Below are 15743 nucleotides of genomic sequence, written 5' to 3'. Positions count from 1 at the left end.
CTCAGTTCATGGCTTACCCATCTCCCTACCTGGACACTTACTCCATCCTCACTGACCTCAGGATGCAGGTTAATGTTTCATCTAAATCAAGGTTCTTGATTAGAGGCCTTGGCTGGGCTTTAGGAAAGCCCCAAACCTCTTGAAATTCAGGCAAAAATTTATGTATATACACATACCTGCATTTTCTGCATACCATAACTTTCCCAACATATAACCCAGAAGAACCACTTATTTAATCCTCAGTCCCATAGTTCTATTGATTTGTATATCATCACCTCTAAGAATAGAAGGGACTTACATTTTGGGAGCAGTCGCCAAATCTCCCATGCCCTCCTCTCATTTAATAGTAATGCCCTAAACTCTCTTATCGCTGACTCATGCCTCTGGTCTTAGATCACATGCCACAAGACCTCCTCCAATGCTATGATAACATGACAGGGACATTCATAATCACTTTCTGCCTATATCACTCATCTAGGGCCTTAGTCATATATTGCTTTGCATTGCTCCTTAACCATTTTATATCTGGAGGGTAGGGTCACTTCTTGAAATCCTTCTCATGCCCCTCTGTGCCCAGCCCAGTGTTTTATTAAGCACTTTCAGATAAGGAGAAAATTAGTGAATAAAAGATAAGGGGGAATGGGCTTTCCCTCTCTCTCTAGCCTCACCTTTACCATATCTGGCCTCCAATCTCCCAGTCCAGAACAAAATGCTTGAATTTTTCTGTGCATGTCATGGGGCTCCTCATCTCTGTACCTCTCCTTAGGCACTCTCTCTGCTTTGTCTGGAGAACTCTCCTCAGTTCACTCGGCCAGGAAGAGCGCACTCAAGTTTTCCCTTCTGCAAGAAAACTTCCCTAAGTCCAGGCTAGCACCCACACACATAAACAAATGGAATAGCTAAGCAAAATGGTCAAATGAATGCACCATTGCATAAATGATGCCTTTTATATCTGGAGGAATCTTCTGCCAGGAAGAGTAAAAAGGCACTCCTTGGTTCCAGGGACACCTTTGTTTCCTTGCAAATGATGACCCAGGCCTATGTATGCTGGCTCATGACAAGTCTACATAAAACTGGTTTTATTTCAATCTGCATACGGAGATGTGCTGGAGAGAGATTACTCTCTTGGGAAGAAGGCCAGTGGCAGGCGGAAGAAGGCACGACTCAGTTCCAAGGTCCCTCAAATGCTCACCACCCCTCACTGTTCCTCTAGAAGTATGGCCAGGACGAGTGAATTCCCTGCTGCTCACTCCCAGCAAGGGTCCTATGTCTAATGCAATTACAACCAATTTTCCTAAGAAAATTAGCTTTTAATTATCTTCTATACTTTTACGGAACAGGGCAATATGTCATCCTTAATGTTCTCAAATTAGAAACAAAAGAGCAGTTTACATCTTCCTGACTCATGTATGTGGTACCTGTTAGGATAAATTTTTTTTTAGCATTGAGCAAATTAGTCTAAAACATGACAGAAAAAGTGGTTTATTTTGTATAGTAAAGTAACTATATTATTTTAAGAAAAGGTTAATAGAGGTGAGTACATTTCTGGATCTTCAGATTCTTTTTTTCATTTCATATTATTAGGATTTTTGTGTGTGTGTGTGAGGAACATCAGCCCTGAGCTAACATCTGATGCCAATCCTCCTCTTTTTTCTGAGGAAGACTGGCCCTGAGCTAACATCCATGCCCATCTTGCTCTATTTTATATGGGACACTGCCACAGCATGGCTCGACAAGCAATGCGTCGGTGTGCGCCCAGGATCCAAACAGGCGAATCCCGGGCTGCCACAGCGGAGCTCATGCACTTAACTGCTTGTGCCACCGGGCCAGCCCCTAGGATTTTTAAATAAACTCATAAGACAAAGATAAAGGCAACATAATGTTAAGCAAAACTGACCATATACAATCGAAATCCGAGTACTAAAAAAGGCTAAGAGAAAGAGTTTTGATAGAAATGTCAGTTTATTTTAACCTTTCTGTCTTACTATACATATTACTAGTATGTTCTTCAACTATCCCAGTGAAGCACGAGGTACATCAGACACTAAGCCACCATTAGCGCTGAACACAAAATCTTTATCATTTTCTGATTCATTCACGGATAAAAGAACAAAGAAATTTTTGAAATAGAGATATGTCCATATCAATTACTTCAGGTCCTTGGGTCTCATCTTCTTAAGGGGCTCCTGTACGTATGTAATTAAATTTGTTTTTCTCCTGTTAATCTGCCTTATGTCAATTTAATTATTAGGCCAGCCAAAGAACCAAGAAGGGTAGAGGAAAATTTTTTCCTCCCCTGCAGAATCATAGCAAGTGTTTTGTTAATAACAAATCCCCACCATTCTGAAATGTACTATAAGATATTTATTTTTAAACAAAATGGTACATGTGTTCTCCAACTTAATTACAGACTGCAGAAATTCAAAGACACAGCTTTGCCACCACAAGTTGATTGCTCCACTGCAGTTTCTTAAAAATTAAGATGCCTGATCTGTCATTCATTCAACAAAAAGTTATTGAGTGCCTAATAGGTGGCCAGCACAATGCTAAACTTGAGATATAAAAATAATGAATTTCCTACAATAGTTTTGAAGATGACTGGGTAGCATCTACCACTTTTCTAGTTCTTTGTATTATCAATTCTAGTAGTCACAAAAGCTCATAAAGCTGCTTTGAATTACAATTTTATACCTACATGTGGGTATATGTGCACACAAATATACAGTTGTCTCCACACATTCTCCCTCCCCTCAGCTGGCACGGCTGGTACCCCAGCCTTCCAAATGTCCAGAGAAAAAAGTATAAAATCACTCTTCTGCTCTAACAGTGACCATCAACTACACAACGGGTATATTTTTAAGTGTCATTGTCAATTATTTCTTAGTGCTCAGAATTCAATATGTATTAGGATGTCTCAAAATTCTCCTAGAGAATACTATGGCAGTAAAATCCTTAAGTGATTCACCTGATATCCTGGCATGAAGATTCTGCTTCATAGAGACACCCTCAGGCTGAGAAAGGGACTGGAGAACTGTCAGGGCTGATCTCTGCAGAGCACTGTCAAAAACAGTTAGTACTTCATTGGGGAATGCGTTGAAATATTCCCCAATTTCCATGTTCGTCTCAAAAAGTGTCATTGCGTTAACCACAACTGGGTAATGAGCATCTTCATCTCTTTCCTTCAAGATTAGAAGAATATCATTCTTATGGTACTCCGAAACATACGACTCAAACACTTGACCAACCAGTGTAACTTGATCAACATTCATCTTGAATCCAGGTAACTAAAGAAAAAGAAAGGACCATATTACACCTTTGGTATTGTAGACTTAGACAGAAGTTAACAAAAAAGACTGTTTAGTTGCAAATCATCCTGACTTTGAGTCACACTATAATCTCAAAATATTATCTGAATTCAAATCTTAATTAGATCTGAATTATCTGTTATAGTCACCTAGTAAATGCATTTGGTTTTTTTTGCTGAGGAAGATTGGCCCTGGGCTAACATCCATGCCCATCTTCCTCTACTTTATATATGGGACACTGCCACAGCATGGCTGGATAAGCAGTGTGTAGGTCCGCACCCGGGATCTGAACCTGTGAACCCCAAGCCATCAAAGTGGAGCACACAAACTTAACCACTACACCACCAGGCTGTCCCCAGTAAATGTATTTTTTAAGTGAGTGAGGTTAAATCTCAGTCAAAGAATTATGTTGGTACTGACTATTGAAATCCAAAATGGTCCAATGCCTTTCCCATATCTTTTCCCAAAATTTCGTCCTCATTAACCATATGATATAGTATGTAAAAGGCCCTTGCCTTCTCTATAACCACATTTCCATACACACACATGCTATCAAGTATAAAATCTTAAATGCCAGTCTTTTGGCTAAAGTTTCTCCTGGTAGAGTTCTTTGCAAGTGCCCTGGTTCTAGGTTTTATTCACATAAAGAACAAATCTTTCTCTCCATTCATTCTTTCTTGTTACACACACACATATTCCTGTGTATTCTGCTACATAAATGGAACGCACACTACTAGTTTCAGATAGTTAGCCAGTTCTGACTTAAATAGTTAAGACTGGCTTTAGAAATCTACATTTGGAGGGGAATTTGTTTCCTACTTTCTCTTCCTAACCTAGGAAAACTATTGGCTTCAGCAAAAACAGCTGTCAAGAGTGTGAAGAAAACAGATAATTAAACTGAGGGGAGGAAAGGAAAATTGGGCTTCAAATGATAAATAACTAGGATCAAAAATAAGTACAGTATATATTACTTCACCTATCTCATTCCCCTGGCAATATTTTTTTAAAAATTTGTATCTACAGATTAAAAGGGCCTACCCTCATTCTTCTTCACATATACCCGCAGATAACACATAAAAGGTATTATGTTGGGAAATGAAAAGCACAATAAAAAGTCCTCTATGCCTTCAGAGAAATCAAGGACAGATGAAATGAAATAGAGCTCCATCAGTGGTAAAATGCAATACGAATAGGACCACAAAGGAGAGGATTACATTTAAATGGGGTGACCATCCCAGAGATGGCAATGGGCAGTTACAACAAACTGTCCAAATCCATCATCTAAGAAACTCTTACTTGGTTTGGAAACAGAGAGGGCACTGGAGGACAAGTGTACTTTAATCTGACTTATTTCATTCAACCAACATTCATTGCACTAGGCTTGACAAACAGAAAGATGATTAAAGAAGTCTGTTATGCAGCTCCCAGTTAGCATCCTAAATGTGTGTCACGCATACTATTTATTAGCAACAATTTGCCTTCTCTGGGAATGACTATTCCGGAAGGTGTGAAAGGAGTAACTGGGGTATACCACAGTGAGGCCGAGAGTCCTGACAACTACAGGATGCCAGTGTGTATCTGTATATCGGTGAGAATGAGCGAACATCACTATGGCCACTGCACGTTAAGTGATTTGTTTTGGTTAAGTAATACAAGTTCAGCCAAGTGTAAAGCAGAAAAAGCACTTGGGATGAAACTAATCATACAGTATTTCCACAACGTGGCCTTTGCTAAAAAAAAAAAAAAAATTGCACTCCCAAGCAAGAGCGGCTACAAGAGAAGCTCTAAGATTCCATAAATGCATATTAAATTTGGAGCCACAAGTTCAGCAATTTAAAAGTCAGCTCCACACAGGGCAGGAAAGGGGCAGCTGCAGAATTCATGGTTCAAATCAAGGTCAAATTAAATTTGACCTGGTCTTAGCTGAAATAGCATCTTTTTTAAAAACAGAATTCACTTTGAATATCTGCGCAAAACTGATCAACTGCTTCTGAGCAGTTTGCTAACCTAACCCTATAACTTTCAAGCGCCCCTTCCTTTTTCTTATTGAATAGCTGAGGTCAAAATAAAATCACTTGGAGCTACTTGAGATCAAACTGAAACGCCCACAAGAAAAGGGAGGAGGGTGGATGAGCGAGGAGTTCCAGCTGCACCCCAGGGAGTCGCCTCGCGCCCAGCCGCCGCCGCACCAGCCAGGAGCCCCGCCCCCTCCTGGCGGCCCAGGGGCGCCCCGTGCAAGCCCCGCCCCTGCCCCGCCCCTCTCGCCCGCCGCCGCGTCCCCTCGGCGCCCCTCCCGCCCGGTCGGTCCCCCGCGGGCGCTGGCACAGCAGGAGCCAGGCGCGCTCGGAGGACTGCTTTCCAAACTTCCGACTCTGGACGCAGGCCCTGCCCTCACACCCCGCAGGTCTCTGACACTGCCCGGGCTAGGCCCCCGGGCGGCTCCGGCGCCGGGCCGGTCCCGCAGTGGAACAGTTTTTGAACTGACCCGATGTGGGCGAGACTTGGGACGAATGGCGGGAGAGTAAAATAAATAGCAGTGAAACGTGGCAGCGGCTGTCACTTACTGGCGGAGGCGCAGTGTCAAGTCACCGGGGGCGCGCTGCTCCCGAGGCCGAGGGGCGCGGAGAGCTCGGGCCGGGCGGCGGGGGCGCGCTGCGGCCCCAGGGGCACGAGGAGGCCGGTGGGGGCGGGGCGGGGCGCTGGCGCGGGGCCGTCGGAGGCGCCGTCGGCCGCGGGGGCGCGCAGGCTCGGCGGGCCCGCCTTGCGCCAGGGCGAAATAGGCGCCAGGCGGGCGGCTCGGCCCGGCCCGCGCTCCCGACGGACGCCGGGCCGCGCAGCGCCTCAACTTGGCGGCTCGGACGGCTCTTCCGGGTGGAGAAGCTGGCGGGCGCGCGCCCCGCCAGGCGCCGCGGGACGCGAGGGGCGGGGCGGGGCGGAGAGTCCGGGCCGCGCGAAGAGTCCCAGGGCGGGGCCGGGCGCAGCAGGCGGCCCCAGGTGGAAAGGGAAGGGGGCGGCTGTGTGGTGGCTCAGAGGGCTTGTAGGGATCCTGGTTTTGGTTTAGGAACTCTGCCAACCCCAAGGCCGCAAGGATTTTCTCTTATGTTTTCTTCTAGGAGTTTTAGAACGAAGATTTTATGTTTAGGTCTTTGATCCATTTTGAGCTAATTTTTGTATGTGGTGCGAAGTGTGGATCTTAGGTAACTTTTTTTGAGTAAAGATATCTAGCATCGTTTGCTGAAAGAGCTGCCCTTTTTCCACTTAATAGCCTTTGCGCTTATGTCAAAAATCAGTTGTCCTTAAAAAAAAATCAGTTGTCCTTATGTGTGTAGGTCTAAGACTTTCTGTTCTGTTGCCAGATCTATTTGTTGTCTTTACAGAAATACCACAGTATCTTGATTACTGTAGCTTTATAATGAGTCTTGAAATCAGATAATGTTTGGCATCCAATTTTGTTCTTTCAAAGTTGTTTGGACTCTTGTGTTCCCACATGAATTTCAAAATCGGTTTGTCACTTTCTGTTAAAAAGCTGCGATTTTTGTTGGGGTTGCATAGACTCTATAAATCAATATGGGAAGAATTTATGTGTTAATATGTTGAGTCATATGACCCTTGAACAAAGTAAACCTCACCATTTATTTAAATATTGAACTATTTCTCTCAACAGTGTTTGATCTTTTGTCAAATCCATCTGTAACTCAGATTTATCCCTAAAATCATGGGGGAGGGTGGAATCATACTTTTTGATGCTATGTAAGTGATATTTTCAATTTCAGTTTCTGATTGTTTCTTTCTAGTATGTAGAAATACAATTGAGTTTTTAAATTTTATTTTTTTAGAGCAGTTTTAGGTTCACAGAAAAATGGAGCAGAAAGTACAGAGTTCCCATATACCTCCTGTCCCCACACACTCCCAACCTCCCCCACTATCAGCATCCCCTTACCAGAGTGGTGGTGCATTTGTTACAATTGATGAACCTACGTTAACACATCATCATCACCCAAAGCCCATGGTTTACAGTAGGGTTCACTCCTGGTGTTGTACATTCTACGGGTTTTGACAGATGTGTAATTAACCTGTATCTACCATTGTAATATCATAAAGAATAGTTTCACTGCCCTAAAAATCTTCTGTGCTCTGTCTATTCATCCGTCCCTCCCAGCTAACTCTTAACAACTGATCTTTTTATTGTCTCCATAGTTTTGCCTTTTCCAGAATGTCATATAGTTGAAATCATATGTTATGTAGCCTTTTCAGATTGGCTTCTTTCACTTAGTAATATACATTTAAGGTTCTTCCATGTCTTTTCATGGCTTGATAGCTCATTTCATTTTGGTGCTGAATAATATTCCATTATCTGGATGTACCACACTTTAATTATCCATTCACCTACTGAGGGACATCTTTGTTGCTTCCACGTTTTGCCAGTTATAGATAAAGCTGCTAAAAACAGAGAGGATTTCCTTATTATCCTTTTAATGTCTATGGAATCTATAGTGATACCCCCTCTTTCATTTCTGATATTAGCAATCTGTGTCTTCTCTCTTTTTTTCTTAGTTAGCCTGGCTAGAGGCTTGTCAATTTTACTGATCTTTCCAAGAACCAGCTTTTGGTTTTGTTGATTTTCTTTGTTGATTTCCTCTTTTCAGTTTCATTGATTTCTGCTTTAATTCTTATGATTTATTTTCTGTCATTTGCTTTGGACTTAATTTGCTCTTCTTTTTCTAGTGACCTAAGGTGAAAGCTTAGATGATTGATTTTAGATCATTCTTCTTTTCTAATATATGCATTCAGTGCTATAAATTTTTCTCAAAGCACTGTTTTTGCTGCATCCCACACATTTTGATTAGTTGTGCTTTTATGTTCATTTAGTTCAAAATATTTTAAAAATTTCCCTTGAGATTTCTTCTTTGACTGGTGTTATTTAGAAGTGTGTTGAACATTTCCAAGTATTTCGTGATTTTCCAGCCTTCCTTCTGTTACTGATTTCTAGTTCACTTTCTTGTGGTCTGAGAGCAGACATTGTATGATTTCTTTTCTTTTAAATTTGTTAAGATGTGTTTTATTGTCCAGAATGTGGTCAGTCTTGGTGAATGTTCCATGGGAGTTTGAGAAGAATGTAATCTGCTGTTGTTGGATGTAGTAGTCTACAGATGTCTGTTACATCCAGTTGATTGTTGGTGGTGTTGAGTTCAACTTGGCCTTACTCATTTGCTGCTGGCTGGATCTGTCCATTTCTGTAGAGGGGTGCTTAAGTCTCCAACTATAATAGTGGGTACATCTGTTTCTCCCTGCAGTTCCATCAGTTTTTGCCTCACGTATTCTGAGGCACATTAAGGATTGTACTGTCTTCTTGGAGTGTTGACCCCTTTATCATTATGTGATGCCCCTGATAATTTTCCTTGCTTTGAAGTCTGTTCTGTCTGAAATTAATATAGCTTCTCCTGCTTTTTTTGGATTAATGTTAGTATGGAATATCTTTCTCCATTACTTTACTTTTAATCTATATATCTTTATATTTAAAGTGAGTTTCTTGTAGATAACATATAGTTGTGGTGGTCTTGTTTTTTTATCCATTGTGACAATCTCTGTCTTTTAATTGGAGTACTAAGACCATTGACATTCAAAGTGATTATTAATATAGTTGGGTTAGTATTTACTATATTTGTTAGTCTTTTATAATTTGTTGCCCTTGTTCTTTGTTCCTATTTTTGTCTTCCATACTTTTTCTGCCTTGTATGGTTCTGAGCATCTTATATGATTCCATTTTCTCTCCTTTCTTAACATATAAATTATGCTTCTTTTGTTTTTTACTTTTTTTATTGGTTGCTCTAGAGTTTGCAAGATATGTTTATAGCTATCCAAGTTCATTTTCAAATAACACTATACTACTTCAGGGTAGTGCAAGTACCTTATAGTAACAAAGTAACCCTAATTCTTCCCTCCCGTTCCTTGTATCATTGCTGTCATTCATTGTGCTTATATAAGCTTGTAAGACATAAGCATACGTAATGAATATATGGTTGCTATTATTATTTTGAAGAAACTTTTGTCTGTTGGATCAAGAATAAGAAAAATAAAAGGGGGCCGGCCCGGTGGCGCAAGCAGTTAGGTGCGCGCGCTCCGCTGCGGCGGCCCGGGGTTCGCTGGTTCGGATCCCGGGCGCGCACCGACGCGCTGCTTGGCGAGCCATGCTGTGGCGGCGTCCCATATAAAGTCGAGGAAGATGGGCACGGATGTTAGCCCAGGGCCGTCTTCCTCAGCAAAAAAAGAGGAGGATTGGCGGATGTTAGCACAGGGCTGATCTCCTCACACACAAAAAAAAAAAACAAAAAAAAAGAAAAGAAAAATAAAAGTTTTTATTTTACCTTCACTTAGGCCTGCTTCGGTGCGCTTCCTTATTTTATGTAGATTTGAGTTTCTGGCCTTCATCATTTTCCTTCTCTCCCAAGAACTTCTTTTAACATTTATTGCAAGGCAGGTCTGCTGGCAACAAATTCTCTCAATTTTTGTTTGTCTGGAAAGTCTTTATGTCTACTTCACTTTTGAAGGATAATTTTGCAGGGTACAGAATTCTAGGTTGGTGGGTTTTTTCTCTCACTGCTTTAAATATATCACTCCACTCTCTTCTGCCTTGCTTGGTTTCTGAGGGGAAGTCAAATATAATTCTCATCTTTGCTCCTGTATAGGTGTTTATTCCCCTCTAACTTCTTTCAGGATTTTTTCTTTATCTTTGATTTTCTGTAGTTTGAAACTGATATGCCTAGGTGTAGTTTTTTGGCATTTATCTTGCTTGGTGTTCTCTGAGCTTTCTGGATCCTTCCTTTAGTGTCTGACATTAATTTGTGGGAGTTCTCAGTCATTATTGCTTTAAATATTTCTTCTGTTTTTTTGTCTGTTTCTCCTCCTTTCTGTAGTCCCATTATGTGTATGTTATACCTTTTGTAATTACCCCACAGTTCTTGGATATTCTGTTCTTTTTAAAAAATTTTTAGTCTTTTTTCTCTTTTCAGTTTTGGAGGTTTCTGCTATATATCCTCAAGCTCAGAGATTCTTTCCTCAGCTGTGTGCACTCTACTAATGAGCCCACAAAAGGCATTCTTCATTTCTGTTAGTGTTTTTAGTCTCTAGTATTTATTTTTTGTTCTTTCTTAGAATTTCCATTCTTACGTACATTGCCCATCTGTTCTTGCATGCTGTCTATTTTATCCATTAGAGCCTTTAGCATATTAATCACAGCTGTTTTAAATTCTCAGTCTGATAATTCCAACATTCCTGCCATATCTGAGTCTGGTTCTGATGTTTGCTCTGTTTCTTCAAACTTTATTTTTTTTTCCTTTTAGTATGTCTTGTAATTTTTTGTTGAAAGATGGACATGATGTACTGGGTCAAAGTGGTGTAAATAGGCCTTTAGTAATGTGGTGGTAGGATGTCGGGGGAGGGGAAGTGTTCTGTAGTCCTATGATTATGTCTCTGTCTTTTAGTGAGTCTTTGCTCTAGACTGTGAACCTCACGTTTTTCTCAGTCCCTGTCCCCCTTAGGTGCGACAGGATGGTTAGAGTGGGCTGGAATTGGATATTTGTCTTCTCCCACGTGGAAGGCTAAAGGAAGTTGGAGTTGTTTATTTCCCTTCCTTCATGTGTGAGGCTAGAACAAGCTGGAGTTGGATATTTCCCTTCCCCCAGGTCAGTTAGGCTCTGATAAAACCCCAGCAGGTTAGACTCTGCTTAAATAGTTTCACCTGAGGGCAGACCATGTTAAGAAGAACATGTTAAGAACATGTTAAGAATGCCTTGGTGTATTTCAAAATGGTTCCCTTTCCCTAAGCCCTGCCAGAGGCACAAAGGCATTTTTCTCCAATATTCACTGTGAGGACGTGGTGAGCTCCTGGAGGTAAGACACAAAAGTGTGACTGGTCACTCTGGAGTTCATCTTTTCAGACTTGCCCACACTGAGAGCCTCCATTAATTTGTCAATTACAGTTCTGGCTTCCCTATCCCGGCACCAGTTCCTGTGGAAGTTTTCAGCTCATGAGTTTCTGCTCTGGTAAGTTGTGATTCTCTGTCTTAGCCTGTTGTCTTCCCAACTGGGGGGCAGTAGTTTGCCCTGTGACCTCACTTCCCTTATGGATCTAAGAAGAGTTGTTGATTTTTTAGTGTTTCTGGTTTTTACTTGTTGTTGTAATGGAGCAGTGACTTTCAGGCTTCTTACGTGCCGGAAACTGGAAGCCTCAATTATCTTTTAAAGAGATTTAAATAAGAAAATAATCATGAATGTTTACTCATGTAGTTGCAATTTCCAGTACTCTTCCATGCACATGTTTCTCTTTATCACTGGTCTGAACAGTTTATGATTTGCCTTGATATATTTTTCCTTATAATTCGTGTGCTTTGGATTCATTGAGTTTCTTGGGTCTATGGGTTTGTAGTTTTCATCAAATTTGGAAAATATTTTGGCTTTTATTTTTTCTGCTTCCCTCACCCCTGTCCTTTGGGGACTCCAACTAAACATATATTATGCTACTTGACATTGTCTTACAGAATTTACTGATATTCTGTTGAATTTTTTGCACTTTCTCTGTTTCATTTTGGATAGTTTTTATTGCTATGTCTACAAATTTACTAATCTTTTCTTCTGCAGTGTCTAATCTGCTATTAATCCTATTCAGCATATGTTACATCTCAGCCACTATAGTTTTCATATCTTGAAGTTAGATTTGGGTCTTTTAAAAAAAATCTTTTCTATCATGTCTGTACTTAACATGTTCCTCTACCACTTAATCTTTCATATTGTTAATTATGTAGTTTTGAATCATTTATCTTGTTTTATTTCTATAAATTTTTAGTTGTGTAGTTTAAAATTGTTTTACTGTATTAGAATAATTAATTTCTATTTTCATCCTATTTTGTATTCTTTTATTCTATTTTACCTCACAATTTACATTCTGCTAAAATGTGAGCAGGAATTTTTGTTGGTTTTGAAGCTCCTAAAAGAGTGCACTTCACAAAGCAGATGCCAAGTAATGTTTGTTGAATTTAATTTCTGTCATATCACTAAAATGTTTTTATGATTTTTAGTTTTTAAATATCTTTTTAAGCTTTTAAAACTCTCATCAATTTATTGCATATCCCATTTCTCTCTTCCTCTGCTCACTCCAGTACAGCAACAGTGCTGTTCCTCTGACATTCCTGGTTCTCTTTGGCCTTAGCACTTTGCATTGGCTGTCACTGCTGCCTGGAATGCTCATGCCCCAGTTATCTACCTGATTCATTCCCCTCATAGCCTCCTCCTCACCCACTCCCTGCTTTTTACTCCTCGTCTTCCCTCCCTTATTTTTCTCCATTGTATTTATCACTACCACTGTCTGACAATACGTATCTGTGCTTTTTACTTATTTTTATCTATTGTGTGTGTGTGTGTATATATATATATATGTGTATGAATTTTTTATCCTCCTACAAGAATATAAGCTCCACAGAGCACACAGAGCAGGGATTTTTGTGGGTTTTTTTTTTCCCACTGTCATATCCCTAGTCCTAACACAGTCCTTGACACATTGTAGGTGTGCAATAAATGTTGGAAATATTACTGTCTTTACATGACTGTAAGTTTTTAAAAGTTTACTTCACCCTTTGACTTTTTACATTTTTTATTGTGAAACTAGTTCGCAAGATTCACAGGACCTCTTTTCAGTGTTTCCTGCTCTGTAAACTCAAACTGTGCCCCCTAATAGATTCCAGTCCCCTCCTCAGAAATGGATAGGCCTCATTAAGCTCAGGGAGTGTTAAGAGGAGCATGCTGAACGCACAGACTCATTCTGTCTAGATTTGGCTTCCTAACAAGGATATTTAATATTCCTAATGTTTATGTCCTTCCTTCCAGAGAGCACATTGTTTTGATGCCTGCTCTGAATTCAACACATGAAATACACATTTTTCTCTGACAATCTCAGTGCCAGTTTAGGTGATGGTGTTGCTAAATCCTTCATAGAGACAATATGGTTTGGAAGAATTATTTTTCCATGGATCACTCTTCAATGAATCAAAGAGAAAATTTCAGGCTCCAATAATTTATAATCTATTATTTGGAAGAACAAGTTATAGTAGAAGTCCTGGGGAAACTTTTATTTGTACTCTGAGGCAGCAGTGTTCAACCTCAGGGGGTGTGCATGAGGAACCTCTGTGATGCAGAGACATTTATTAGAACTGCTATTTATATTTATTCTATTTATTTTTGAGTCTAAAAATAATACATTTAAGGATTTATTGTAAAAATTGCCACTAGCTCCTTATTATGTCTGTGTCAGACAGATGCTTGACAGGTACAGTTCTTGAGTTCTCCTGAGGGGAGAGTGGGTGGTCTACAGTTGGAGGGTCAGGCAGTAACACTATAACTCAATTTCTTTGTTTTCTGTCATGAATATTTTGCAGTTTGTATATTGTCCCTATAGATTATGTATTATCCAGATAACATTATTATAATTACTAATTAATAGAACATTAATATATTATTAATGTATAATTATATTATTCAGATATTTATTATTAAGTCACTCTACAGATTATGTATTTCTAAATTTAATTATTATATCATCATCCACTATCATTAGCCATGAACTATGCCTAATGCGGCGAAGTATAAATGCCATCACCATAGCGATGGTTTCTTTTTGTATATAATGTTTCTATTAGTACAATAATATATGCATCTATATATTATTATATATATATATATATATATTGGGGTTGTGTGCTCACAAACATTTTACTATGAGTGTGTGATAAAAAACATTGCTCTAGGGACTAGGGTGAAAATCTATGGAAAAGTTAGCCTCTCCTTATTTTCTACCATCTTTGTAGTCGACTGTGTGAATCAAACTCTCCAGGGGGTACTTATTAAAGGCTGATTCCTTGGCTCAGCTGAGACCCACAGAATACGAATCTCTTGGGGGGGGACCCAGAAGTCAGTATTTTAAACAAGCAACCTAGGTGACTCATGCACACCAAAATTTAAGAACCACTGTTAGATGGTGTTGAATTATTTCCCCTCAATCTTAACTTTCAACATAACAATTCCTGAGCCCATTGGTAACTATATTGGTGAAATTAGGGTATTATAAAAAACTAACATGAAGGCCACTGTCTGTAGCTCTTTTTGAACACTCCCAATTTCCCATGAAAAAATTTCCCTCTTCATCTCCTACTAAAATGTTGACAGAAAGAAATCAATCTGTTTGTCATATGCTTGTGCAAATGGGAATATCACATTGTTTTAGCTTCTAGGTTACCTAAAACCGCTGGGAAATGAAAAGACACCTGGCTAAGTCAGCAAGACAATATACAAAAGTGAATTTGATAGAGATTATTCATGAATGTAAGTTTAAATCTTAATACAAACTTCTTAGCTTCAGCATAACAAGTAAAATAAATGCCATTAAGAGAACACAGACTTGGCTGGATTAATAAAAATAAATCTGTGGATAATATTTCCCAGTGTATGTGTTTTTAAGGAGTTCCTGGTTGCAAGTAACGGAAACTAACTCAAAATAGCTTAAGCAACATCGCCGTAAGGATGCTGAGTATCTTATGGAGCTAAAGAGGAGGGATGTAGCCAAGCCTCAGGGAAGGGCTTAACCAAGGAACCGAAAGCCATCGGGGATCTCTGCATCTTTGGTCTCTTCTTCTACACTTATGTGCTCCATAGTTTTCTTTCTGTGGGTTGCCATCTCTTCAGTTTAGGTGAACTCGCAGCTCCAAGGCTTACATGTTACAGGTACAGCTATATGGTGAAACTGACTCAACTTACTTTGCACCCAATTCCAAATGCTTAGTGGGAGAATCAGATGTGCCCAGTTAGAGCTCTGTGCTGATCTTTGGTCCAATTAGCTGTAGCCAGGTCAGCCAGGTCATATAGTTAAACACGACTGCCAGGGACCAGCCCAGTGGATCAAGGGGTGTTTGTTAGGGGGAGTTTTTAGAGAAAACAGAAGTGTTGCTGATTCATTCACTGGGCACAGACCCCTGTTAATTCTCAGGAGGCCCCAAATGCCTGTAATTTTGTGGGGCCTACAAACCCACCCAGTACTGGGGCCCAGAACTCCTCTTGCCATAACTAATTTTATTAAACATCTAACTTGAGTAAATTACAGAGTAAAGATCTTTTATTACCAGGACACTTTAAAGCCTGTTCTGATTGCTAGATTATCTTTGTGGATGGATATTAACCTGATACATGCCTAGCTGTCATAGTCAATAGATAGAAGGACAAATTTCCCCTATTGCTGATAACGTTTCTTTAAGAAACATGAATTGTGGTCCTATTTTATTTTATTTTATTTATTTATTTATTTTTAAAGATTTTATTTATTTATTTTTTCCCCCCAAAGCCCCAGTAGATAGTTGTATGTCATAGCTGCACATCCTTCCAGTTGATGCACGTGGG

At 40.0% G+C, this 15743-nt stretch overlaps 1 protein-coding gene across 3 annotated transcripts in view; it reads right to left on the bottom strand.

Moving 5' to 3' along the window:
- MCM9 (minichromosome maintenance 9 homologous recombination repair factor) overlaps positions 1–6109 on the bottom strand; it is an 86520-nt gene extending 80411 nt beyond the window's left edge. Inside the window, exons 1-2 of one of the 3 annotated variants that reach the window (XM_058566378.1) lie at positions 5870–6109; positions 2966–3284 (exon numbers count right to left, since the gene is read on the bottom strand). In XM_058566378.1, the coding sequence (XP_058422361.1) occupies positions 2966–3269 (304 nt within the window). In that variant the 5' untranslated portion in view covers positions 3270–3284; positions 5870–6109. The remainder of the gene's footprint in view (positions 1–2965; positions 3285–5869) is intronic. The other 2 variants (XM_058566379.1, XM_058566380.1) reach the window with 2 other exon arrangements.
- Positions 6110–15743: the final 9634 nt, after the last annotated feature.

Source organism: Diceros bicornis, chromosome 23 (assembly GCF_020826845.1).
Source record: "Diceros bicornis minor isolate mBicDic1 chromosome 23, mDicBic1.mat.cur, whole genome shotgun sequence".
NCBI lineage: Eukaryota > Metazoa > Chordata > Mammalia > Perissodactyla > Rhinocerotidae > Diceros > Diceros bicornis.
This window is presented reverse-complemented; position numbering and strand designations above follow the sequence as displayed.